The sequence below is a fragment of the Pelodiscus sinensis genome, chromosome 3, assembly GCF_049634645.1.
Source record: "Pelodiscus sinensis isolate JC-2024 chromosome 3, ASM4963464v1, whole genome shotgun sequence".
NCBI lineage: Eukaryota > Metazoa > Chordata > Testudines > Trionychidae > Pelodiscus > Pelodiscus sinensis.
In genome coordinates this window covers 56,950,095-56,975,730 of record NC_134713.1, presented here as the reverse complement: position 1 = coordinate 56,975,730, position 25,636 = coordinate 56,950,095, and the positions used below count along the sequence as shown (strand labels likewise).

General features: G+C 41.7%; 1 protein-coding gene across 1 annotated transcript in view; it reads left to right on the top strand.

The window, feature by feature from the left end:
* The window catches only part of MEI4 (meiotic double-stranded break formation protein 4), a 111,393-nt gene that overhangs the window by 45,292 nt on the left and 40,465 nt on the right, over positions 1-25,636 (top strand). Inside the window, exon 4 of the mRNA XM_075923791.1 lies at positions 1,886-2,017. Within this exon, the coding sequence (XP_075779906.1) occupies positions 1,886-2,017 (132 nt within the window). The remainder of the gene's footprint in view (positions 1-1,885; positions 2,018-25,636) is intronic.

The window sequence follows — 25,636 nt, the reverse complement described above, 5'->3', positions numbered from 1 at the left end:
ATTTTGAAATAGCCCCTCACCAGGGCCATTCTAAGTTATTCTCCCCCCAGTGCCTCCTGGGGTTCCAAAATCAAGATTGCACATCTCAGACTAATTTTGAGGCATCCCTGCAGTGTAGATGTGCTATTTTGAAATAAACTATTTCGGAATAACTATTCTGGAATAAAAGTTTCAGAGGGGTAGATGAGTTAGTCTGTAACAGGAAAAACTAAGTCTTGTAGCACTTTAGAGACTAACAAAACATGTAGATGGTATCATGAGCTTTCGTGGGCACAGCCCACTTCTTCAGATGACTGGATTGTCCAGAACCAAGAATAAATTAGGGAAGGGGAGGGGAGAATAGCTTATTTCGAAATAACCGTGCAGTGTAGATGAACCCTCAGAAGCACCGATGGTTGTCATCATGCTCTATTTTCCACAATTTTAACTCTGAACACGCTTTTTCCTCTGTTGTCTGGCTGGAGCTGCTATCTATCTCCTGCTCCCTTTTTTCTCTTCACTCCATCCTTGCTTCTTTCCTTTCCTACCACTGGTGCCTACTTCCCCTCACTGTCATTTCTTTATTCCAGTGCTGTTCCCTTTAGTTAATTCCCTTCTTTAATGACCTATGACTTACAATGGGCTGAATGTTATTTAAAGAAAAATAAACAACCTTGAAAATGATATGCAAGTCAAACTATTCTGTCACCCCTATGCTGTTTGTGCACTATCACTCTGTGTAAATTTCTTTCCTTTGCTATGAGTCTGACATGTATTTAGTCTGTGAGTGCTTTTTGTTTAAGATAGGGACTGTGATGTAGTGTTTTGCACAGTGCTAGCACAATGGGACCCCGGCCTTGGTTATGTGTTCTAGATATTCATTCACTGATTTCTGTGAATCTTTTTTTATCTGTTTTATTATAAATGAATGTTCCAGTCTCTTCTATTTACATAAAATTTCTCTTCAATTAAGTAGAGGTTCATTGTTTGCTTCATGACCATCCATTTCTGAAGGTTTTATAAGAAATTATGTTCCTATATTATATTGTCTGGCATAAGGCAGTAAGATTAATGTGATATGGGCAGAGGACACACACAGCCTTTCTGGGTTTAGTGAGGATATGTCCTGCGTGACTTTGTGTTAAGGAACAAGAGGTAAGCTGTGAAGGCTGAGGTTTTTTGTTTGTTTGCTCTGCCATATTTGTTTGTAGGATTTTAAGCGCTATGCTTTTTTGTTTCCTCTTCTTTAAAATGTTAAATAGCTAACTCATAGGGAAGTCAAGGCTAATTTTGATTATGTTTATAATGCTGTTTGAAAGCCTGAGCTGGAAAGTGTGATTTGAAATACAAATTATTTTCTGCACCCAGTGAACTAATTTGTAAAACTTCTTTTTGCCATCACCTAATATTTTATACTGATTTGTCAGCAACCTGTTCTGAAAATTTTGCCATTGATTCTTGTTGGTGACAATGTGTTTGGCACTGTACAATAGACTGAAGACATGACTCTATTCCAAGTAGCTTACAGTTTCCTAACAGACAGCATAAACATCTGATGAGAGAGCCAGAGTGAGATACCAAATGTGAGAAACTTGAGTATACAGTATTGGTGTATTGCTTGGGGGCGGGGGAAGGAGGGGAAATAGCACATGAGCACACTAGCACCCACCAATTTCCAAAAAATCACCAAAGTCTTCACATTTAAAACGTTACTGTGAGAAGGCGGGAGTTGGGAAAGTATTTTAACTAGTGTAGTTTTTAGCTGTCAGAAGTAAGTTTTGACTTATTTTTTTATGTCTTCCCTTTTACATATATGTATTTTTTTTTTTTACTTAAAAGTGTGTTCGTGGTGATTAGGAGTTTGGACAGATGTTGAAAAGATAGAATTTACAATACTTTTATTCAGTTTCAGGTGCAGTATTCCATATCACACACCCTTGTTTTGCTGGGAAGGTGCAACCTGTTAAGAAAGTCTGTAATATCTCTGCTGTTATCTGAAGTAAATCAATTTGCTGATGAGTTGCAGCAAACCCACCAGGTACTGTTCTGTTGAAAACTGTATGTTATCTTGAAACAAAGTAAACCATAATGCCTATTTAAATGGTATTTTAATACTACAGCTCTGTTTCAATTTCTTAATTTAAAATAACAAAAATCCACAGTATTTGTTGACTTTCAGATTTAAGCATTTGTTTTTTACCAAGTTTCTGGATAGTTTTGAAATTTTTAATTCCACAAAAATAGTATGTGAGGTTTTTTTAAATGAAAGATCAGCAAATTGAAATAATTTCCAAACTAGGACCAGGTCTCAAAATACCTTAAGAATTTCAGATATGCACTCAGTAGACCTCTTATCTACTAAGGTCTGATACCTATGTTGGTCTCATCATGCTGTAGAAAATGTGCTGGTAGTGACTGTGGTCGATCTTTTCTTAGTAATCCAGGGGGTTCAGTGATATATTTTAAATTGATCAGCTGTCTCAACTATCTTTTGGTATTGTGGAGCACAAGATATGTATTTATCCATGACTGGATTGTTCTTGAGCAACTTTCTTTCTGGAAGATCTCAAGGGCATTTTTAAAAAAATCTGTGGCTATTGTTCTTGTATGTTACCCCACAGATTCCCATCTTTTTACCCTTTCTGTTAAATTGTACGCGTGGAGCTTATAAGAACTTACTGCAGAAAAATGGGTTGAGAAGCCTTCAGAATGTTAATGCTGAATTCTATCTCTCTTTTCTGTCACTACTGGTGCAGCAGAGCAGTTTTATAATTAGCCATGGACTGTGAGATTTACCTAGCTGTAGAGGAAATAGTTAATGCAGAACTGAGATGATAATTGTAGGGGTTCGGAAGCAACTGAAATACATGGTAAAAAATACATGAAAAACATGGTAAAAAAAGTATCCCTGGACGTTGAAGAATGCATACTTGCAACCTAGGAAATTTTAGAATACCCAGGTAGTTATGGTTCTCAGATGTGCTTCTCAAGATCTGGTACTGACAGGAATGCTACATTCTTTCCTTTCAGAGATGGCTTTTGCTTTTGGTTATCTATCTAAAACAGTGGTCCCCAACCTTTAGAGGCTCCCGGGCACCCGGGGGCGGGGCCACTCACGCGCCGGGCGCCCGGGGGGTGGGGCCACTCATGCGCCGGGCACCTGGGGGCGGGGCTGCACGTCCTGGGGCACGCCAGGGGCGGGGATGCCCTTGCACCCGGTGCCGGCACGTGCCCCAGGGCCGGGGCCGCCTAAGCACCTTGTGCTGTGGACCCGGGGCCGGCGCCGCCGCCCAAGCCGCACGCCTGGGTCCGGCACCAACGCCGCGCGCCCGCATGTGCCCCGGGGCTGGGGCTGCCCGATTGCTGCCCAGATTGCTGCCCAGGTTGTCGGCGGGTGCACACAAATGCCCCGGCCACTGATCTAAAATATTTCTACCAAGCAAATTGCCCTTATCCCTTCCCTTGTTACCTCAGGTTGAACCTTTCTAGTTTGGCACACTCTGGTCTGGCAACATCCATGCTCTGGCATGATCTTAGTTAGGCAGATGCCCACTTATTACGGGTGTGTCCAAGTTTCCCATAGTTCCATAAAGTTTGTTTATAGCCACCGGTCCTGGCTCTCAATGTTCTGTGCTATATTTTAGCTCTAGTTTACCTCAGATGTCTTCTAACATTCCAGTAAGCAGTGTATGTGTTGGTAATGCTGCCAGACAATATTAACCTCCTCTGGTTCGGCAAATTCCCTAATTCAGCACTGGTCAGGTCCCAAAGGCACCAGACTAGAGAGGTTCAATCTGCACATGATTAGATTATTGCAATTAATAAAGTTTGGAGAGTAAACTGGAATGAAAGTTGTGGCTTGTGCAGGGCTCATTTCTTAGGAGATTAATTGAAGATTTCTTGTGCTATCTCTATTTTGAAATATAATGGTTGGATACTTGGGATGTGCACAGTTTTTCAAATACAAAACATGTTTAAAAAAATTACCTCTGAGAAAAAGACATATTCTACTAATATCTGCTGAACACATTTTGTGTAATAAGCAGGGAAGTCCAGTAGATCTCAATGCATTATTGTAGTTGCATGCAGACACTTCACTGTACTACTAATGATCCCTAAACTCCTCTTCGATTACGGCTACCTCATACACTGCTCTGGAAAGTTCTATAGACAAAACACACATAACAAGAACATGATATTTGCAGAAAAGGGAAAGCCTCAGGTATTTAAAGTATCTAAATGACTCCTTAAAATCATATAGATAAATATCTGATAGAATATTATCAATTATTTCTGCTACAAAAATATAAGCACCTCCTATTCAACATTATGTTCCAAAAAACAACCTTACTTGTGGTGTTTTTTTCATTATGCTCTGTTTGAGTGATACATTTGTTGAATTACTTGCATAGTAATTGTGATGCGGACTGTCTTAAGTTTTGTCTTCTCAAAAAAGGCCAGTAATTATATCATGAATTCATGAAGAAATAGCACTTCCAAACTAAACTGCTGAAATTATTGGTAAGGATCAGCAAAAAATGAAGAAAAGGAAAAGAAGGGATGAGATTTTCCTGCATTAAAATAAAGCATTGGTGACATACAGGGTTGGGTTTCTGTAGTCTGAGCTTTCATAGTCCAGCAGCATCTGTAGTCTGGCATCCCCATGGGTGCTCCTGAGTAGGAGCACTCATGGGGAAAAGCTGTACTCCCCAGCACTCAGCAACTACTCCCCTGCCTTCCCAGAGCTTGTGGAGCACAATAGATATCCTATTTGAGGTGCTCAAAGCCAGGAAGGAAGGGGGAGAAGCTTGGGGGGAGGAGGCATGGTGGCTGCGGAGCCCTGCAGATGGGGGCCAGGAGCACAACTGAGTTGCTGGAGGAAGGAGCCTGAAGCCTCTTCCACCAAATATCCCCCTCCCCGCAGTTCCCACTTGGGCAATGCCAACCACTCTGCTGCTGCTGGAGTGGAGCCCTCAGCTGGCAGCACCAGAGGGGCTGGCATTGACCTCCCCTGGCTTGGCAGTTTCCTTCATTTAGAACCTATTCTGCCATTCTTGACAATATCTAAGAAACTGAATAAAATCTTTTCATTTTATTGTAAAATAGAAATATTTTAATTTAAAAAATTAAATAACATTAATATATTATTAATTCCACCCACATAATTTTGGAATATTATGCATTCATTATTTCAACATCTTGCTATTACAGCACATACAAGTGTTATGGTTCTGCGGGGTTATTGGGAAGACTGTGTGCTTAGTTCAAGAATTATGATGGTTCCATTTCATTCCAGAATTTTAGGGTGTTGTTCTTCTGTGTTAATGTAAGGCTTATTTTGAAAGAATCCTATATTTTATGAAATTATGACATGGGACTTTTTATAAATTGTGTATCTTGCAGATGATAAGCATAGGGCTAATTTAATATGCCATGGCTTTTAACTTTAAATATTATTTTAGTTTTATAACATAGGGATGGATTATCCAATGGCAAATACAGTTAGTGGTGTTCTGTAAAGCTGTGATGTAGTTTGAGAATATTGAACTATTGAATTCATTTGTAAATATAGGAGAGTTCATACTTTAATCTATAAACAATTTCTGCATAATAGCTAGTACAAAAATTTTTTAGAAATCCCTGTGCTTGTCTTACTTTTCATTAGAATTACCTTTTAACATCAGTCTTTTTTTTCAACTTACTGCATTTAACTAAAACTAATTTTATTTACTTTGGTATACAAGCTGCTGTTTTCAAAATTAATGTATACATTTTGTATTTTATTTTTATATATAATTGCTGATGTTAAGTGTTTACAAGAATAGCTTTAAGTATGCATAAATAGCAACAAAATGTTCAAGTACTCACTTACATATACAACAATTTATGTTTTCCAACATGCAATAAGTATCATCATTCAGAAAAAGATTAAAATAGCTAATATAAATCCTGTATGCTGTATGACATAAAGTAAAAATATAAAATCATTTTTAAATTTACAAAATTCATGATAAAGATCATCTTCTATCAACATTTAAATTACAGTTTGCAGAAAGATGATATTCTGTACTAAATGTCACTTACTGGCAAATGGACAGATCCCACTTCATTGTCAAAAATGTAATTGACTTTTGAGGACATCTTGCTTAATTGCAGAATCAGGATCCAAAAAGCATATCAGATATCCTGTTTAAATGGAACAGAATTGAGAATCTGTTTGTTTTGTAGCTAAGTTCCATCTAGGCTTATAGTGTGCGACAGGTTTTGACTTAAAATTTCACAGGAATGGAGCTGTGTCCTTTAGGGCTAAACATATGTCTCCACATCTCACATGTTTTTCAAAGCTGTAGGTTGAACTTAAATTTTACCAACCAAAAATAGATTCTGTATAGGAGAATGGATCAAATCAAATGAAACAAGAAAGCAGAAATAATTTTTATCTGAAATTCTTATACTTATCTTTTAGAAACCCCCTGAATTTAAATCCTATGGCCTTACAGGCCACAAATAAAAGAGAAATGTATGCCTAATGAAGCTTTGCCTAACATTTTTTAATACAATCTGTTCATACTCTAATATATTAAATAAAAGCAACTAAGACACTTACATAGCAATAACGAGCTTTTATATTTTTAATGACTTACATCCTCACATTGCCATCTTTTCCCCAGCCTTTGTTCAGTCATTGCTTATTGGATTATTTCTAACTAGAAGATTTTCCTGTTATTGCGAGGGTCCTTAACTCAGTATTAGTTTTTCTTCATTTAAGTCATTCCTCAGGGGTGGGAGTGGGGATAGGGATTCAGTATGCAGGCTGCCTCGGGAGAGAGTTCTACCTCAGCCCTCTCTTACCACAGCAGTGTGGGGCTAGGTGAGAAGCACCTCTCCACTACTACTGCAGCTCCAGGGGGCACAGCTAGGGGGGAGGGGTACATGCCCCCTGGCTGGGGCAGGTCCAGGTTTGTCTGCCCCCAGTGCTCTGCAAGCAGAGTGAGGAGTGCAGCAAAACTGTACACTGACCCTTTGTCAGGGAGCAAAGGGAATCAGCCAGCAATGTCCCTGTACAAATGGGAGAGGAGCTCCAGGCCCCCTGCCCTCCCTAAAGGGTGCCAGGAGGGGGAAGCTTAGACTAGGGCGAATCACCCCCAGTCAGCCCCTTTCATCTGTTTGATGATTATGTATTTTTTCTGTTTGGCTTTATAAAAAGCGATCCTGTTCCAGTCGTATCCCATTTTCCTGACACATCCAAATCCTTATGCTGCTTTAAGTTATGATACAAGGATGCTGTGTATACTGAATTTGGTGATCCTAGTTCTTACAATTTAGGGAGAGTTCTTGAAAAGACAGACAGACTCTCTCGGATATATAATAGATTAAAGGCCCAGTGCTGCAAACTCTGAAGCATACTGAATAACTTTACTCACATTGGCCCTGATTCTATAATATTCTTAATTATACACTTACAGTTAAGCACATAATTTAATGTTTTGTTGAATATGGCTTTAATAGGGCCTTTGGTGGGCTGGGAGGCCTACTGGATAGGGTCCATTCAGTTATGGGGCAGTGGTAGAAGAGCCCGGGCCCACCTGCTCCAGCAGACTCAGATACAGGGCCCTAGAAGGGTCAACAGTGTTAGATATGTTGGGGGAGGTACCCTCTGAGTTATCTTCCTAGGGCTGCTTCCTATCACTCCAGATCCCACAGAGGGAAAAGGAAACAAAATCATCACTCTCAGTCAGGCTCAGCATCAGTGTTTCATCTAATTTTTTCCATCCATGTTTGGAAGAGATTTTTTATTATATGCACCAAGGCATGTACGGATGTGCACCATCAGTAGAAACACATGCTGCCAGCTGTGGATGCTCTGTTAATCAACTGGGTGGGAACTGAATCTTACAGGGAACATGCTCAGCATACAGTCCAGTTACTACTTTGGCAAGTGCCTTCAAGGTAGGTTTGTATTTTTGAAATTAATTCGAAATAGCGGAGCACTTATTTCGAATTTGGTAAAACTGATTCCATGAGGAATAATGCCAAATTCAAAATAGCTATTTCGAAATAAGTGCTGTGTAGACACTTATATCAAAATAGGGGGCCTCCAGCCTTCCCAGGGTGCTCTGGTGGCCACTCCAGCCTCAACCAAGAACACTCCTCTCCCTCCCCGGAGCCCTGAAAGGGGTTGACTCTGGCCACAGTGCCTGTGCCAGCTCCAAGCCTGCCATCCCAGAGCTAGCAGTCACTGCCCCTGACACAGTGGCCCCAAAACATGAGCCAGCAAGCCACTGGCAGCCAGCCCTCCACCGCTTCCCAAAAGCAGTCCACCAGCTCCCAGGAGCCTGCCAGGGCCTGAGAAGGCGAGTGGGTCACAGCAATGGGTTGCCAAGACTGGTGCACACTTTCTGGGGCCTGGCACTGAAGTCCAAGCTCCACTGCCTGGGGCAGAAGCTGAAACCTGAGCGCAACAAGGCTGAGGTTATAGGCCCCCTGCCTGGGGATGAAGCCCTTTGGCTTTTGTGCTCCTACCCTCCCCTTCCATCTGCAGCAGTGAGGCTCGGGTGGACTCAGGTTTCAATCCACTTCTCCTGTAGTCATGCAGTAATTTTTTTGTCAGAAGGGGGTTGCAGTGCAATGAATTTTGAGAAGCACTGCTCTTTGTGATGGTAGTTGAATGAAACCAGACTGAATTCTCTCTATTGTACATTGATATTGTACACCCATGAAACTAGACATTCTCTTATTGCTTACTGTATATGTTATGGATCACTATAATACCCCTTTTAGCCTTTTATGTTCACTGGATATTCATGCCTCTTTACCAAAAGAAATGCCGTAGAGCAGTGATGAGCAACCTAGGCTAGTTAGTGGGCCGCATGAGTGGCTCTTCATCTCAGTGGCCCTCAAGATTGAAAGTGGGCACGTGCACTAACCCTGACCCAAGAATAAGATTAAATACATTGCACTTGATTCTCCTTTATTATGCCTTTTCCAACACTGTGATCCATTATTAGGGGCAAATTAAATTGCCAGCAAAAGTACAATGAAGTGGAGGGAGCGCACAGCTGTCACAATGTTGTGTGTACTCAGAATGCACTTCACATGTGCCCTTGCTTTAAATATGTGTCACTTCTCACTTTGCCAGAGGCTGTCCTCTCTCTGCTACAGGTCCCACTCTCAGTCCACCCCTTTCCTCAAACCCCCACCCAGCCTCTTCCCTGCCTCCTTTTCTGAGCGCGCCCTGTCTCTCCTATTCCACCGCCTCATTCCCAGAACTTGAATGCTGCAGATCAGCTGATTCAATTGTCCCATTCCTCACGGATGAAGTACTTGAATACATGGCTGCTCTATTGCCATTTTCTTTTGCATATGTCAAAACAGATAATTTAAAATTGGATGTATATGATTTGTGCTTAGGCATCCTTACAAATATTTTGTTATAAACTGAAGAGGTTTTAAAATGGTGTGGTTTGTAAGGCTTATATACCGGAATAGGGTAGTACTTATTGCTCAGCGGCCTCAGCTGCGGTTCATTACCGGTTCATTACCCGCGGCTTATGTACATCTGTGGGTAAGCTAAGAAAAACCGGGGTAATACACGAGTGTGTGTTATACATGGACGCGGGTTAGATTTGCTAATTTACGGTAGTTTCTGCTGCTGCTTGATCATGTACCTCCAGTTCCAAATGAGGTGTATGGTTGAATGGACAGATTGTAACTCTGTTGTTTGAAAGTCTGAGGTTCTACCATAGTATAAAAATAAATAAATAAAATAATGTTAATTTAAATGCAGGGAGTAGCCATACATCTGAATCTATACAAAGTGTTCCAGTCAGATCTTCCTTTTACTAACAATGGAGTTTGTCTTTCTGATACACTATGGAAAATCCAGACAAACTGGAGAAATTTAATACATACAAAGCACCGTCAAAGGCACAAATTAAACAAATTAGAGAAAAATAAAGGATATTTTTTCTAATTATTTCATATATAGTAAACATGGGTGATACTTTATAAAACAGTATGTAAATAATGCCCAGGCAACCATTTCTTTTACTTTCAAAGGAAAGTATGTTCCTGGTACATACCGTAATTTCCTGCATATAAGACGACATTTTATGCTAAAAAACATCCCCCAAAAATCGGGGGTCGTCTTATACGCCGGGTATACAGGCAGTCCCCGACTTGCAGGTATGAATGGGGCTTTTCTCGCCCCGGAGGACACGGACTGTGGGACCTCGCGGTCCCGCCGCCCGTGTACTCGGGGTCGAGAAAAGCTGCTCCGCGTCTCCCTGGTCTGCAGACCAGGAAGACGCAGAGCAAAGCCACGGAGGGGCTCCGGGAGCGGGGCAGCCCAGACGCGCTGTCCCGCTGCTGGCGTCCTCAGAGGCTTTGCTCCCGGTGTCCCTGGTCTGCTGGAGACGGTCCCCAGCAGACCAGAGGCACCGGGAGCAAAGCTGGGGAGGCGGAGGGGTCCCGCTCCTCTGAGGCTTTGCTCTGGCAAAGCCTCAGAGGCGTGGGACCCCGCCGGTGCTGCGGCTTTACTCCCGGTGCCTCTGGTCCGCTGGGGATCGTCTCCAGCAGACCAGGGACACCAGGAGCAAAGCCGCATCGGCGGCGGGGTCCCGCGCCTCTGAGGCTTTGCCAGAGCAAAGCCTCAGAAGCGCGGCACCCCGCCGCCGCTTCGGCTTTGCTCCCGGTGCCCCTGGTCTGCTGGGGACCGTCTCCAGCAGACCAGGGACACCGGGAGCAAAGCCGGGGAGGCAGAGGGGCGCTGGGGCGCTGCCGGTTGGCCTCTTAAGGGGGGGTAGTCTTATACGGCGAGTATAAGATGAAAACCTATGTTTTAACTAGAAAATTAGGGGGTCGTCTTATACGCCCAGTCGCCTTATACGCCAGAAAATACGGTACTTAAAGAGCACTGTCGGAAAATTTAATTTATGTGTGTTATAGTTTCTGACATCTGCTACTCTTTAAACTGAGCTGGTCAAAAATCCTATTATATCATGTTTTGAAATAAGATTTGTTTTGCTCAGAACAATTTTCAAAAGTAATTCCTTTAATGAAAGTTACTTTTACTTTCTTTGGGCTTTCAGGGTGTAGGGTTTTATAGCTTAAGTTCCGATTGCAAAGAACTATTCCTGATTACTGATACCCTTATTTATTTATAATTTTGAATTACAAATTACAAATGTATATAGAAATTTATCTCAAAGTAACAATAGGAGGTTAATTGCAGAACATTAGATAAAGCTATTTTAGATTTCCTAAAGTGAGTTCCAAAATTAACTAGAAATAAACCCATAGTAAATCTGTATAAATCATTAAGATCTGAGCAGAGGGAGAGCTTAAGCTCATACTGATGTATAATGTTCTAAGAAGGTAAGAAGGCTTTTGTCCTAGGTTTGGCCTTCACAATGAGCCTTGAAAGTCAAAGCATGCCAAAAAAATTATTCTAACTCCATTTGGGGGAATGAAATCCAAGATGTATATTTGCAATCAAATTTGCTGTAGGTATAAATGAAGCATGTATCAAAAATAAATTGCCCCTATGTTTATAGAATGGCTTCTGGTGTGTACAAGAGAGAACAGTACATTGAACACGGAAAATACAAAGGATTATGATTGGTTATGTTTTGGCTTTAACGTCCTCTAGTAATTCAGAAATTATTCCTGCAAGCCGGGGGAAAATGGGTATAATATAAGATAAAGTGATAGAAATGTAGCCGTATTAGTCTGGTATAGCTAAAACAAAATACAGGACTATGTAGCACTTTAAAGACTAACAAGATGGTTTATTAGATGATGAGCTTTAATGGGCCAGACCCACTTCCTCAGATCAAATAGTGGAAGAAAATAGTCACAACCATATATACCAAAGGATACGGTTAAAAAAATGAACACATATGAAAAGGACAAATCAAATTTCAGAACAGAAGGCGGATGCGGGGAGGAAGGGGGAAAGTAAATGTCTGTGATCTAATGGTATTAGAGGTGATAATTAGGGAGGCTATCTTTGTAATGGGTAAGGTAGCCAGAGTCTTTGTTGACCCTCCCCCCCCCCCCCGCGTAGAGGGTCAAATTTTAGCATGAATGACAGTTCAGAGGATTCCCTTTCAAGTGCAGATTTAAAAGGCTTCTGAAGCAGGATGCAGGCAATTAAGTCGTTGAGACAGTGTCCTTTCTGGTTGAAATGGCAAGAAACTGTTTTTTCTTTGTGATCCTGTCTAATATCTGTTTTGTGGGCATTGATCCTTTGGCAAAGTGTCTGAGACGTTTGTCCAATGTTTCATATGTGTTCATTTTTTTTAACTGTATCCTTTGGTATATATGGTTGTGACTATTTTCTTCCACTATTTGATCTGAGGAAGTGGGTCTGGCCCACTAAAGCTCATCATCTAATAAACCATCTTGTTAGTCTTTAAAGTGCTACATAGTCCTGCATTTTATATAAGATAAAGGCATTCTTTAGTGTCAGAACCCTCAGTTCAACTTGTCTGAATTAGGTACAGTAAACTTCCAATAATCCGACACCTTTAGGACCCAGGGGGTGCCAGATTATCAGAGATGCCGGACTATTGGAAGGGGGGGCTATGAGGGGTCTGGGGTGGAGTGGGGGAGATGCGCCTCTCGGCGCTGCGGGACCAACCTGGCAGCACCCCAGCTGCTCGGCCCCAGACTTCCCCAAGTCAGCCGCTGCTGAAACTGACCAGTGGCTGAATTGGGGAAGCTGGGGGCAGAGCAGCTCCAATTGTCCGGCTGCCTGGAGCGCTTCCGGGTTCCAGATAGTGCCAGACCATCAGGAGTGCCGGACCACTGGATGCTGGACCACTGGAGTTTTACTGTACCTGATTCGGTTTATAATTACTATATAATCTATTAGCCTGACCTTCACGTGCAGCCAGTATTTGGGAAGCAAAATTCACACATCATATCTGTAAGCAGCTCCTCTTGTCATTAGTCATCCAGGCCAACTGCAGCCTTTTTTAGAGTCAACACAAAAGTTATTTCTTTGCAAAATATGTAGGTGCTGGACCAGGACTGGGCAAAATACAGCCCATGGGCTGAATTTGGCCAACTAAGTTCCTGGATCTGATCTCCAGGAGCCTTAACCAGGTTCTTTGCCTGCCCTGCCTCAACTTGGCGTGCAGAAACACCATGTGCTTCTATGAATGCTGCGAGCCCAGGGAGAGGGGGAGAGGCCACGCTATCCCTGCCCTCAGCACAGTCTCGTAGCTCCCATTGACTGTTTTTTGGCTGCCTATGTGCAGGACAGGTAGCATGTGAAGTACCCCTGCTTCTGGGCATGTAGCGTTCAAGAACAACACACATGGCACCTGTAGCTGGCTGCTCTGAGAATGAAGCTTGGCTAAGGAACCTCCTGGCCTGCTGGATAGGAATCGCCCAGATAATTATTCCTAGACAGAGTCTGCCTCTGGCACCTCAACCCCTCCCTCCCCAAACCTCTTCCCCCTTCCTGCACCCTTATATCATGTAACCCAAACCCTCTGCATACCCTCTGCACCTCTACCCCTTCCCAGACCCTGCACTTCTGCTATATCTCTCCTACACAGCTTGTACCCCAAGCCCATATTCCCAGTCATAACCCAAATCCCTGCACCTCCTCCTCCAGGTTTGAATCCTCTTCTGCACCCATACTCCTTCTGGACCCTGCACCTTCTCCTATACCCCAGTCCCCTGTTACAGAGCACAATCCTTTCCTTCAACCAAACTCCCTCCCACATTCCACACCCCTGCCTGCACCCAATTCCTTGACGTAAGCTGTCTTTTGTACCCAACCTCCATCCCAGACTCTGTACCTCTTCCACTAATATATTGAAAGAGTGCAGCCCTTGGCCACTTAACCAAATTCTTTGAGTGACTCCCCATCAAAAATTATTGTCCACTCCAATGTTAGACGTTCCAGCTCATGTGGCCATCCCACCCAAGCTAACTTACACAGAGGGCTTTAAATGATATGGAGTGGTTTGAGCAGCTCTGAGTCAGTTACACCCATGCTGAACAGCCATCAGGCTTTTAATTGGTTTTGAGGTTTACTTTTCTGACTGCTAGGTGTTTGTGCCACTGAGAACTGAAACAGCGTTAGTAATTGTATACTTCTTATTGATCTAGCTATTTAGCAGAAATTTCAATGGGAATATTATAGACCCCAGCAGTGATGCAATCATACCCAGATTGTACTGGAGTTATAGAGATAAAGGTAACTACTGCCAGAATTAAGTTTCAAGACAAATGTTGCTTGTATTTTCTTTTTACTCCATGATTTCAGTTTAATGTACATTTTTAACATATTGGCCTCAAACTCCTCATTTTGGGGTGAACTCAGACATGATTACCCCTAGCAGATAATTCCTTTTCCTTCTTCAGTGATCTGCCTATGTGTTCTTCCAAGTACAAGGATATACTTTGGGAGTAGGCCAGACTCCTCCGAATGGACACGGTTCTCCTTGTCATCAAAATCCAGATCACCCTTCAGAACATGTTTAACTCAGCATTTGAATTTTCTTAGGGACAATTACGTCCTTGATACCAGCTAGAGATGTAATAGTGTAGTCAATCAACAGGAAAGCAAAAGCTATAGGTTGTAGGTTAATGCTATAGACTACACACATTCCTCCCTCCCCCAGTACATTTTTTAGCAGGCTGGCGAGCAGCCCGGCTTAGTCCTGGCTCACGCTGAGTCTGGGACCTACTCTTGCTGTAGCACTGCATTTAAAGTGTATTAGGAGCCAGGTGGGCAGGCAGCCAGCTCAGTTCCGGCTCATGCTGGGTCCACTGGACAGCAGCTGCTACCATTCTGTGCTACTGCCTCTGTATCAGAGGCAGCAGCACAGGGCGACATGCAGCCGGGCTGTGAGGGGAGCTGTTTTTTTAAACTGGCTCCCCTTACAGATCAGCTCCCGTCTGGCTCCCCCATTCTGCTGCCTCTAATACAGAGGCAGCAATATCGAGTGGCAGAGAGCTCCTCAGCATTGGGGCTGGAACACACTGGCTGCCCGCCCCACCCCTGGGTACTATAAAATAGTCGAGTAACCAATAAGAATTCACGAGGTTACTTGACTATTCAGTTAACTGATATTTAACATCTCGAATATCAGCTTTATGTAACAGCTTTCAGCTAAAGGGAGACCCAAAAGTACCCGTATATGGTGGTGAATTTTTCCTATTGTTGTAGTAAAGAGTGGTTCCAAATGTGTAGATCAAAAGGAAATGAGAGATGACAATCATTCCCAGGAGATATTGTTTTGTTGAGAATTAACCTTGCAATATAACAATTACAGCAAAAGCCATACGTGTATATTATGCTAGTATTGGTAAAACTGGCAATGATTCTTCTAGAAAGGGACAAAAGAACTAAACTTCTGGAATGGAATTTATGATAAGGAAATCTCCCCAAAGTCTTCCATGCACATAGTTCTTGATTCCATCTTTCTGAAGAAAGTTATAGTTCAAATGGTGTATGTGATGGACCACAGGAAATTCTTTATGCACCCTAACCTGCAAGAAACTGAAATGAAGTTAGATATCCCTGGAACTTCTAATAATTTTTTCCTTTCAGGCAGTCTGCCTGTGGAGTCAAGAAACTTAAATGTCTGTCAAACAGAGTAATGAGTTGTCTGAGTTAATAGGTGTGAGACAGCACTTTCATCATGCATCTAATGCATTTAACTTGCAAAGTTGATTGGAGAGTGTTCTGGCCTAGGAAGTGTTTTGAAAAACCATCATGCCCAAACCTCTGTCACTTTGCAACAGCTAGAGAGTCAGGATACCTGAACTGAAGCCAAGTAGAGCAGCAGCTGCCCACTTCTATGCTGGGAATGATTCTGACAGAGAATTAGTCTTTCAACCGTGATACTCGCTGAGATTATTCATGTAGAACATGCAAAAAAGTTAATTTATTCCACTGAATTTGCCTTCCAAAAATCTTTGAAATACATAAAGCACAAATAATAGAGTGGAAAATTGCCTTTAGGTATCGTCGTGATGTTTTTCAGTTGCTACAGTTTGTGTCTCTGTTCTGGCACCCTCGGGATCTGACTCTGGCTGAACTAGAGAATTTGCCAGACCACAGGAGGTCAGTATTTTTTAGCAGCATTACCAACACTTCCAATGCTTACTGGACTCTTAGGCTTTGTCTACACTGCAGGGTTTTTATGCAAGAAGTCTTTTGTGGAAGAGTTCTTGCACAAAAACGTCTTGCACAGAAGCATGTCCAGACCTCAAAGCGCCTCGCAAAAGCGATGTGCTTTTGTGCAAGAGAGTGTACACACTGCATGGACACTCTTGCGCAAGAAAGCTCTGATGGCCATTCACAGAATGGCCATCAGAGCACTTGTGCTTTTTCCGATAGGGGTTTCTTCCGCAAAAAACCCTCCAGAGCAGCCACACCTGCCTTTTTGTGCAAGAGCTGTAGTGCAAAAAGGAGTTATTCCTCATAGGAAGAGGAATAACTCTACTGGCAAAAGCCCTCTGTTCTGTTGATTTTCTTGCACAAAAACACGTTTGAGGTATGGACTCTCTGCCACTTTTTGTGCAAAAACCTTGTAGTGTAGACATAACCTTAGAAGATACTTTAGGGTAAATTGGAGCTAAATAACAGCACAGAATGCCGAGAGCCAGTACTGATGGCCATAAACAAATTTTTTGGGATCTCAAGAAATGTGGCCACACCCATAATAAATGGACAGCTGGCTAACTAAAATCATGTGGGACATGGATGTTGTCAGACCAGAGAGTGCCACATTAGAGAGGTTCAAACTGAACACACAAGTTCTGGGAAGACTTGAAAGATATAGAAACTCTGCTTTCTCCTACCAAAGAACGAGGGGCGATTCAAATTTTCTGAGATCATTGGCCTATGGTTCTTTATGGTATTTCCATAAGCACTTTTAGCTAATTCGGGATAGTGTGTTGCATTTGTTTCGGATAAATGCTTTATTGTGAGAGGCTGATTATGTGCTGACTGCTAAAAACAAAATAAGGTAATGGGTATGACTGATGCTTCTCCCACTTTGTTCAGCTTGCTGAAGGAAACAGATATGGCGCTGGAGCTTTGAAGCTCAGATACTGATACCTAACTATATTATTAAAGTTGTCTGACTCTTTCTCATTATGAAGCCCTATATTCAGATGTTTACAGTTTAGCAATGTTATAAACATTCTGACTGAAACTTTCCATGCCAGATTGCTCCCTGCAATAAGTAGTAAACCTCACTATTATTTTTTTCCCTAAGCTTATCTGTTTTCCATGCAGAAAATGTTAGTAAATATTCAGAACTTCTGTCAAGATATTGCTAAGGAGGAACAAAGAAACAAAATCTCGATGTTCAGTGTTATAACATCGACTTACCAAATAAAGTCTTTTTACTGTGTTATAGTATTGTCCTGTACAGGCAGTCCCCGGGTTACATGGATCCGACTTACAAACGGGGTGAGGCAACCCCGCACTAGCTGCTTCCCCCCAGCAGACCAGGGAGACGCGAAGCTAGCGTATCTTTCCCCCCCCCCCAGCAGACCAGGGAGACGCGGAGCGGCTTTTCTCAGCAGACATCTCAGCTTGAGAATAAAGGACTGAGGGAAGTGAGGTGAGGGAGAATAAAACTGAGCTCTGGAGAAATGTTTGGCTAGAGTTTCCCCTACAATATGTACCAGTTCCAACTTACATACAAATTCAACTTAAGAACAAACCTACAGTCCCTATCTTGTACGTAACCCGGGGACTGCCTGTACATACCTAGATGTTATACATGGATGACAGTTGTGTGTGTCAGCCATTAGTAGAGATGTTGGGTGAACTTTTGCTCTAAGATTTATAGACCTGGAAGGTTGGCTTAAGGTAAACAACTCTAGTTACTTATAATACATAGATGGAGTCAGCTTATCTTAAGTTGAGGTTGGCCAATGGAATTGGGATCCTCAGCGGAAGGCCGATGGGAGCAAACAATCCTATTGGCTTCCCTTACTTGCCAGAAGTACAGGTACCAGCTGGAGCTGCCCTCAACATTCGATTTATGGATCTTAATGGAACCTGCTAAAATGGATGCCAGAACGTCGAACTCCAGCATGGTGAGTGTAAATGTGCCATAAGAATCTGATCCAGAATCCACTGAATTCAACAGAAAGGCACCAGTAACCCAAATAAGGCCCCCAGTGGAGTTATGCCACTGTTACCAATTTCAGGAAAGTTTCAGGGCCGTAACTTGGGTTACAATTGGTTGGCTTTATCTCTGAAGTTAATAGCTTACCACAATACACAAATGGACACTTTTAATACTTTGAAAGTAACGATTTTAATGAGGTTAGTCATAGTAATGATTTGAATCAAGTTATAAACATAAAACATTTCCAATCCACTAGTGCTCTACCTTAGGTGGAGCCTAGAGTATTAGACTAGTAAAACCCAATTTCAGGACTTTTTTTATGATAGCATTTTTTTTTCATGGTGCTGAGCATTCTGACATAAAGCTAAAGTAAGATATTTTTATATGTCCATGACAATGGAGAAAGATGCAGCAAAAATGAACATTTTCAAATGCAAGTTACAAAAGGATTGGGAAGCCTATAAATCAGGAATTTTGAGACAAAGGCGACTCAAACTCCCTACTCAAACAATTGCCTAATTCAGCTATGAAATAGATCAGCTTGAAAGGAACATCGGAGGTGGGAGATCTTGCATCTGACATTAAATTCTGCTGCAGAGCAAACATCTCTCAGCTTGCAGGATTTCTGTGATTTGCAGTCCTGTGAATGCTGTTCTGAAGGTGCTTATCTGTGCTAATCACCTATACTTTCAGATCCCTGTTAACTTTGGCTGTCATATAATTATTAATATCAATAACTTTGAGATGTAATATAATATAATATACATACAAGAGCATTATGTATTAAATGTGATAAAATATACCCCTGAAAAACTGGCAGAAATATGAACTGAGAATTAATGGAGTACAGTAATGATATGTGGTAATGGCTGTCAATATACAAATCTTTATAAATATTAATTAATAGCAACTGAGTATAATTAAGTAGTATTTTAAGTTATATGGTGAACTTTTTGCTAATCACAAAATTTACAATTTTAAAATTCTTCTGTTTTGCTATGTATAATACACTATAAATCTTAACTTTAAATATTTTGTTTGATCATAACCATGTTCTTCTAAATATACATTAAACATAAAAGTAAATGAAGATTTACTTTCAATGTGTTCTGTCTGAAATGTTTGAAATATATTAGTGTACAACAATTTTAGAACATACGATATGCGTTTGCATAAAGTTTTAAACATATTTGAAAACAAAATAAGGTATCTAATTTATTGATTCTTTCCATTTGTTTATAATTATTTTCCTCCCAACCTAATAGCAGCTCACAATGTTTGACTTTCTAGCTCTGAAATGTATTCATTTTATTTCTTTCAATTTAGGTAATAAAAAGAAAGATTTCTATACAAATGCTCTCGGATACCCCGACAATGACTTAAATATTACAACCATGAAAGAGACCGAGAAATGTTCTTTTCAAAATGTGAACAGGGACAAAATAATTCTGCCAGCCAGTGAGTTGGTCACAAAATAGCTTCTTTTGTACTCTTGCTTCGTCTCCCAGAAATATACCATTACCCTTCTCTAACAACCCTTTCAAATTATACATCATTTGTTCTTTTGTGACAAGAATATGATTTAACATTCTGCCTATGGATCACTGACATCTTAAAGTCTTAAGTTTAGCCTATGGATTCATTACTTTGGCTGACATTATTCAGTTGAAATGTTAGAAAATATGGTTTGAAAGGGTGAAAAAAACAAAACGAATGAAGCCTATGAAACAACATATAAAGCAGCTAAAATTGTATAGAGGAATTTGATTCTATAACATTAACCCAAGCATAGGGAGCTTTTTGTTCAGAGAGAATATTTTCTTCTTAATAAACCTTTGCTTTATGAAGATTGGCTGGTCACTGTTTAAATCTGTTATTGTCCCTAAGGGTATGTCTACACTTGCTCCCTAGTCCGAACTAGGGATGCAAATGTAGCATACCGAAGTTGCTAATGAAGCGTGGGATTTAAATATCCCACACTTGATTAGCATATTGGCGTTTGGTTGCCATTTTAAAAATTCACTAGTCCGAATTAACTCTCCACGTATAGACATGGTATTCCGAAAGAAATCCCTTCCCTCGGATTAATTGTTATTCCTCATGCAATTATATTTAAATCCCGTGCTTCATTAGCAACTTCAGTATGCTACATTTGCATCCCTAGTTCAGACTAGGGAGCAAGTGTAGACATACCCTAATAGTTAGAGGTGCAGTTACATCTGTCCACAAGCTCACTCTGCTCAGTTTTATGGCACTTATTTTAGTTCCGGAAAATCAACTTTTCAGAAATACCTTACTAAGAACTTTTAAAAATGAAATACTTATATTCAGCAGGAATTGTCAAGCATTAGGTAACTATTTCTCTTGAGAATAATGTGCACTTTTCCAGCCTTTAGTGAATCTTCTGCTCTGCATTTAAATGAAAGATGTGACATTTATTAAAGGTGACAATTATTTTTGTATTTCAGAGTGCATCTAAGAACATTATTTATTTGTGCCCAGAGCTGTCTTTTCAGTTTATTTGTCAAGAGAATCTCTTTTTCTCTGTTCCACGTACATACAAATAATTATTATTGACTATATTCCTTACTGTTCTTTGTGGGTTTAAAATAAAAAAGTTTAGTGAAAACTATCAAAAAGTATTCTTATCTGGTATGGTATTGCTTCTGCTCCATCAATGATGTCATGTATTTGTTTAATCAGTTCATAGCTCCATGCTTTCTGCCATGTGTCCTCTCATGCATAGCATGTTCTCCTTGAACTAAGATGCAAGGCCTTATTCTTCTTCAACCCCTTTCTTAACATCCAGCACTGTTGTGATTCCTGCAAGGGATTGACTAGCTAATAGTCTTTGTGTTGAATGGAATGTGGGCATATTTAATGGTATTTAATTGTGTATATAAAAACAAATGATTAGTGTTTGTATAGCTAGCCCATGTAACTTTGTGATCATGTTAACATTATCCTTGTACTCTCTTCCTCCTCATCTATTGTTTGTTATACATTCTGAGCTTTGTTTTAAATTAGAACGTAAGTTCTGCAGAGTGGAGACTGTCTCTAAGACTTTTTTTTTCTTTTTTTGGCTGATCCTAACTGGATACCTTTGGGCTCTTCTGTAATACAAATAATAAAGACAGTTCAGGTTGCTGTATCAGCTTAGTCTTTGCCCTTTTTAAATGGTGCTAGGGTGGGGGAGGTTTGTTTATAGCTCTTTAGATCAAGTCCTAAATAATATGACCCACCCCAACTTAATGATAACAAGTAAGTGGTAACCTCCCTTTCTCAAACAGGTTCTCCTACCAACCTTTAAATTATTGAACTATAGTGTAGCATATAGCACTCACGATTCCTTTCATTCTACACATGGTAGGGAATGGTTTCAGTAGTCCTTCTTTAGAGGCACAGTAAATCTAATTGCTGAGTTACCTACCCCAGTAGGTCTATCAGTGGGGAACTTGACTGTTGGGAATATCAAGTCTTAATTTGCTCAGGTCTCACAACTAATGAACAGGTTATGTCTGTTTGTCTTCCCATCTTCTCTCTTTTTCCCAAGATACTGACCATGTCTACAGTATACAAGAAAGCCCTAGAATAGAGGTGAGGAACCTAAGGCCTGGGGACTCAGGCCTGGAGCACACAAAATCTATTAGCCTCGGCCCCCATATGCTCTGATGTATGAGGGAAATATGGGGAGTCTTTCTCCTTCTCAGTTTGGGACCACAGCAGTGAGGGTTTTTTGTGGGGGTGTTGCTTCTCACTTGTGTTCAGCTCCCAACTGATTTTTCAATGGGTCAGTGGCCCTCAACCCAAAAATGGTTCCCCACCCCTGCACTAGAAGGTTGGTCTAGTAAGTAATGTCAGTCCCCCTCCCCCTGTCTTGAGGTACTGTCCAGCTCAATCTGCGGAAATGCTTGTTTCAAATATTTAAATCAATATATGTCTATTTTTATTTTGGCATAAGAAGAGTATATGAAATCTGTGTCTTGGTTTTCTAAATTTTTTTGCTGTTGGTAAATAATTTAGAAGTTATTTGTTAAAGTCTTTCATGGAAGCAAAGTATAAAAGATTGCACCTTTATTGTTCTGTTCTAGTTGACTTATTTCTAATAAAACCTTCAGGCCTGCTTTCTTACTATAGTGAAATACTAACCGTTAATGTGACACCTAATAAATGCATTTCTACCAATTTAATAAATAAAACATACACTTGGATGAATACCATAGTTTTATTAGCTGCCATTTGCAACCAGAAACATGAGCAGTGAACTGTGGCACTTAAAATAAATTGGAATGTTATAAATACTATTTGAGAAATAATTACAGTACGAGCAATGATAATCCATTAATAGTATATGACTTCTTCATATCATTTTAACTTCATTAACTTTATAAGTGTAAAATAAGATTTCCATATTTAATTATGTCTGTTAGTTGGAAGATACTGCTAGGTCAAAAGAACTGCTGCCCTTAGATGCAGCCCTAACTATAAACATTCTCTTTGCATTGATCCCAGCATTTTATTTATTTATTGGTTGTTGGTTGGTTGCAAAGTGAACTTCCTATTTTCATCCTATTCCTGGTATCAATATAGGGTGGGATGTGTGCTCCATTTCCGTCATAGCAAAGTGACTCTATTAGCATACAGGCAGTCCCCGGGTTACATACAAGATAGGGACTGTAGGTTTGTTAAGTTGAATCTGTATGTAAGTCGGAACTGGCATCCAGATTCAGCCGCTGCTGAAACTGACCAGCAGGCTTCCTGGAATCAGCCTCTGATCAGTTTCAACAGGCTGAATCGGACGCCTTACATACAGATTCAACTTAAGAACCCCAGGCGTCCCCAAGTCAGCTGCTGCTGAAACTGATCAGCGGCTGATTCCAGGAAGCCCGGGGCAGAGCAACTCTGCCTCAGGCTTCCTGTAGTCAGCGCTGGTCAGTTTCAGCAGCGGCTGACTTGGGGACGCCTGGGGCAGAGCAGCTGGGGTGCTGCTGGGTTGCTCCAGTAGCACCGCTCCTCGGCGCTACTGAACCAATCCATCAGCACCCCAGTTGCTCTGCCCCAGGCGTCCTGATTCAGCCGCTGCTGAAACTGACCAGCAGCGGCTGAATCAGGACACCTGGGGCAGAGCAGCTGGGGTGCTGCCGGGTTGGTCCAGTAGCACCCAGAGCGGCGCTGCGGGACCAACCGGCAGTGCCCCAGCTGCTCTACCACGGGCATCTGGAGAAAAGCCTGGACTGCAGGGGGGGAGGGTACTAGCTGCGCCCCCCCCCACCTCAGCAGACCAGGGAGACGCGGGCGGGGGACCGAGATGCACCGCGGTCCCGCCACCCGGGTCCTCCGCGGCTTTGCTCCGCGTCTCGCTGGTCTGCTGGAGACCAGCAGACCAGGGAGACGGGGAGCAAAGCGGAGCAAAGCCGCAGAGCACGCTGGCAGTGGGACAGCTGTGGCGTGTCTGGGCTGTCCGCTGCCTGCGTGCTCTGCAGCTTTGCTCCACTTTGCTCCCCGTCTCCCTGGTCTGTTGGTCTCTAGCAGACCAGGGAGACGGGGAGCAAAGCCGCAGAGCATGCTGGCAGCGGGACAGCCGCGGCGCGTCTGGGCTGTCCGCTGCCCGCGTGCTCCCCGGCTTTGCTCCCCGTCTCCCTGGTCTGGGGAGACGTGGAGCAAAGCCGGGGAGCACGCGGGCAGCGGACAGCCCAGATGCGCCGCTGCTGTCCCACTGCCGGCGTCCTCTGAGGCTTTGCTTCCCGTCTCCCTGGTCTGCTGGTCTCCAGCAGACCAAGAAGACGGGCAGCAAACCCCGTTCGTAACTGCGGATCCGACCTAAGTCGGATCCGCGTAACTCGGGGACTGCCTGTATTAAGGAGATCAACAAAGTAGAAGGGCTTCCTTGCCTTCTAGGTGAAGGGCCTTGTCATTGCTTTAGAAGCGTATACAGAAAGAATTGGTTTCTGCAGAGTGATCTGAGAGTCAGTCCATACCTTTGTTTGACATTTTTAGAAACCGTCATGAACATACAATTCTAGGAGCATTGATCTAAGAGAAATCACATGGTCTCCATACCTCCTGTTCCCAGCATCCCTGCATACTCCTAAACCTGCCTGAGGTTCACCTGGAATTCTGTTAATCCAAGTGTAGATTCCAGGTTGGAATGCTCCTCATGGATAGAAAGATCTTAGTCCAGCCTTATATAATATTTATCTTTTGGATAAATTAGCACTCTGGAAGCTCCACCAGGGTATTAATAACTATACCCGCAGTTGATGTATTTACAGGTATGTTTCAAGGTTTTTTTTAATTTTTTGAGGTAATGTTTGAGGTTATGTAACTTTGATCAGAGGTTGGGTCAAAAAGAGGCTGCCAGGAGAAGGGGTTTTGCTGAGTGTTAAAACTTGGAAATCAGGGAATGGTGCTACCTGCAACAATATAATGAGGAACCGCTAGATTCTAGTACATCAAAAGATTGCTGTTCTCTTGTGTGACATTGCTTTTTTCAGATTGCCAGTGGTATAAAGACCCCTCAGTGAGAGCAAGAATAGTTCCTTATTGAAGTGCTAGTGATGCATCTGTGACAAGAACACTCTAGTGTTAGGGAATGGCATGCTGAACATAAACAGCTACTAAATTTTCTAAGGCTGAGACAGTGCTCTCCAAGTACATTTAAAAAAAAAGACTTATTTCAAGTACACTTTTGAATGTACCTGCTGCAAAAGAATGATCTTTTACATTAACTTTTCGGTATCTCAGTTATATTAATTTGTTTGGGAACGCAATGAAACAACTCTGTTCAGCTGTACTGCATAATATTTCCACCCCACCACCAACTGGTAGAAAATGCCAGTCAAAGTATCTTGCAGGTCACTTCACCAGTGATCTGATATCAGAGATGTGGATTCTGGGTATATTTTTATTGCAGCTTGCTGATTTTTTTTTTTATGCTATTGGAAGTCCTTGAATAAAAGTGGTGAGAAGTGGCACACAGTTTCCTGTTTCAGGAACTACAGTGAAAATATCAATGCCTGTTTTCCAGGGAGCAATTCTCCCCTGTGACTGAAGAACTTCTCTTGCCTCTTACAACAGTTCACTGCATAAGATGTATCAGAAAACTCACACCACTTCAAACAATTCTTCAGAGACCGAACAGTTATCAGTGCTAAAAAAACAACTTCATAAGTTTATATCAGCACCACTTGTGACTTCTGCTCTAATGGTGTTATATTTTCACACACAAACCTTTATCTTAGGCTTGAAGTATCCATAACCTGCTCAATAAAACCCATAGGAATGAGATCAAAAGCCAATTGCTGAATATGCTGTTAATGTTTATATTCTCGTTGCCCTTTAGAGTGCCAATACAGAGAGAGTTTCCATGTGTGAGAGGTTTACATTCTTTGCAAGATGAAGCAGATTGAATAACTATAAATGTAAGATGGCAGAGAAAGGAACACTAGTCCAGTTGCTATGGCAGTCTCTGCACCAATCTAATAATGACTGTATGTGGTAATATTAATGGGTTAGAAGTGTAAATTATAACAATTTGGCAT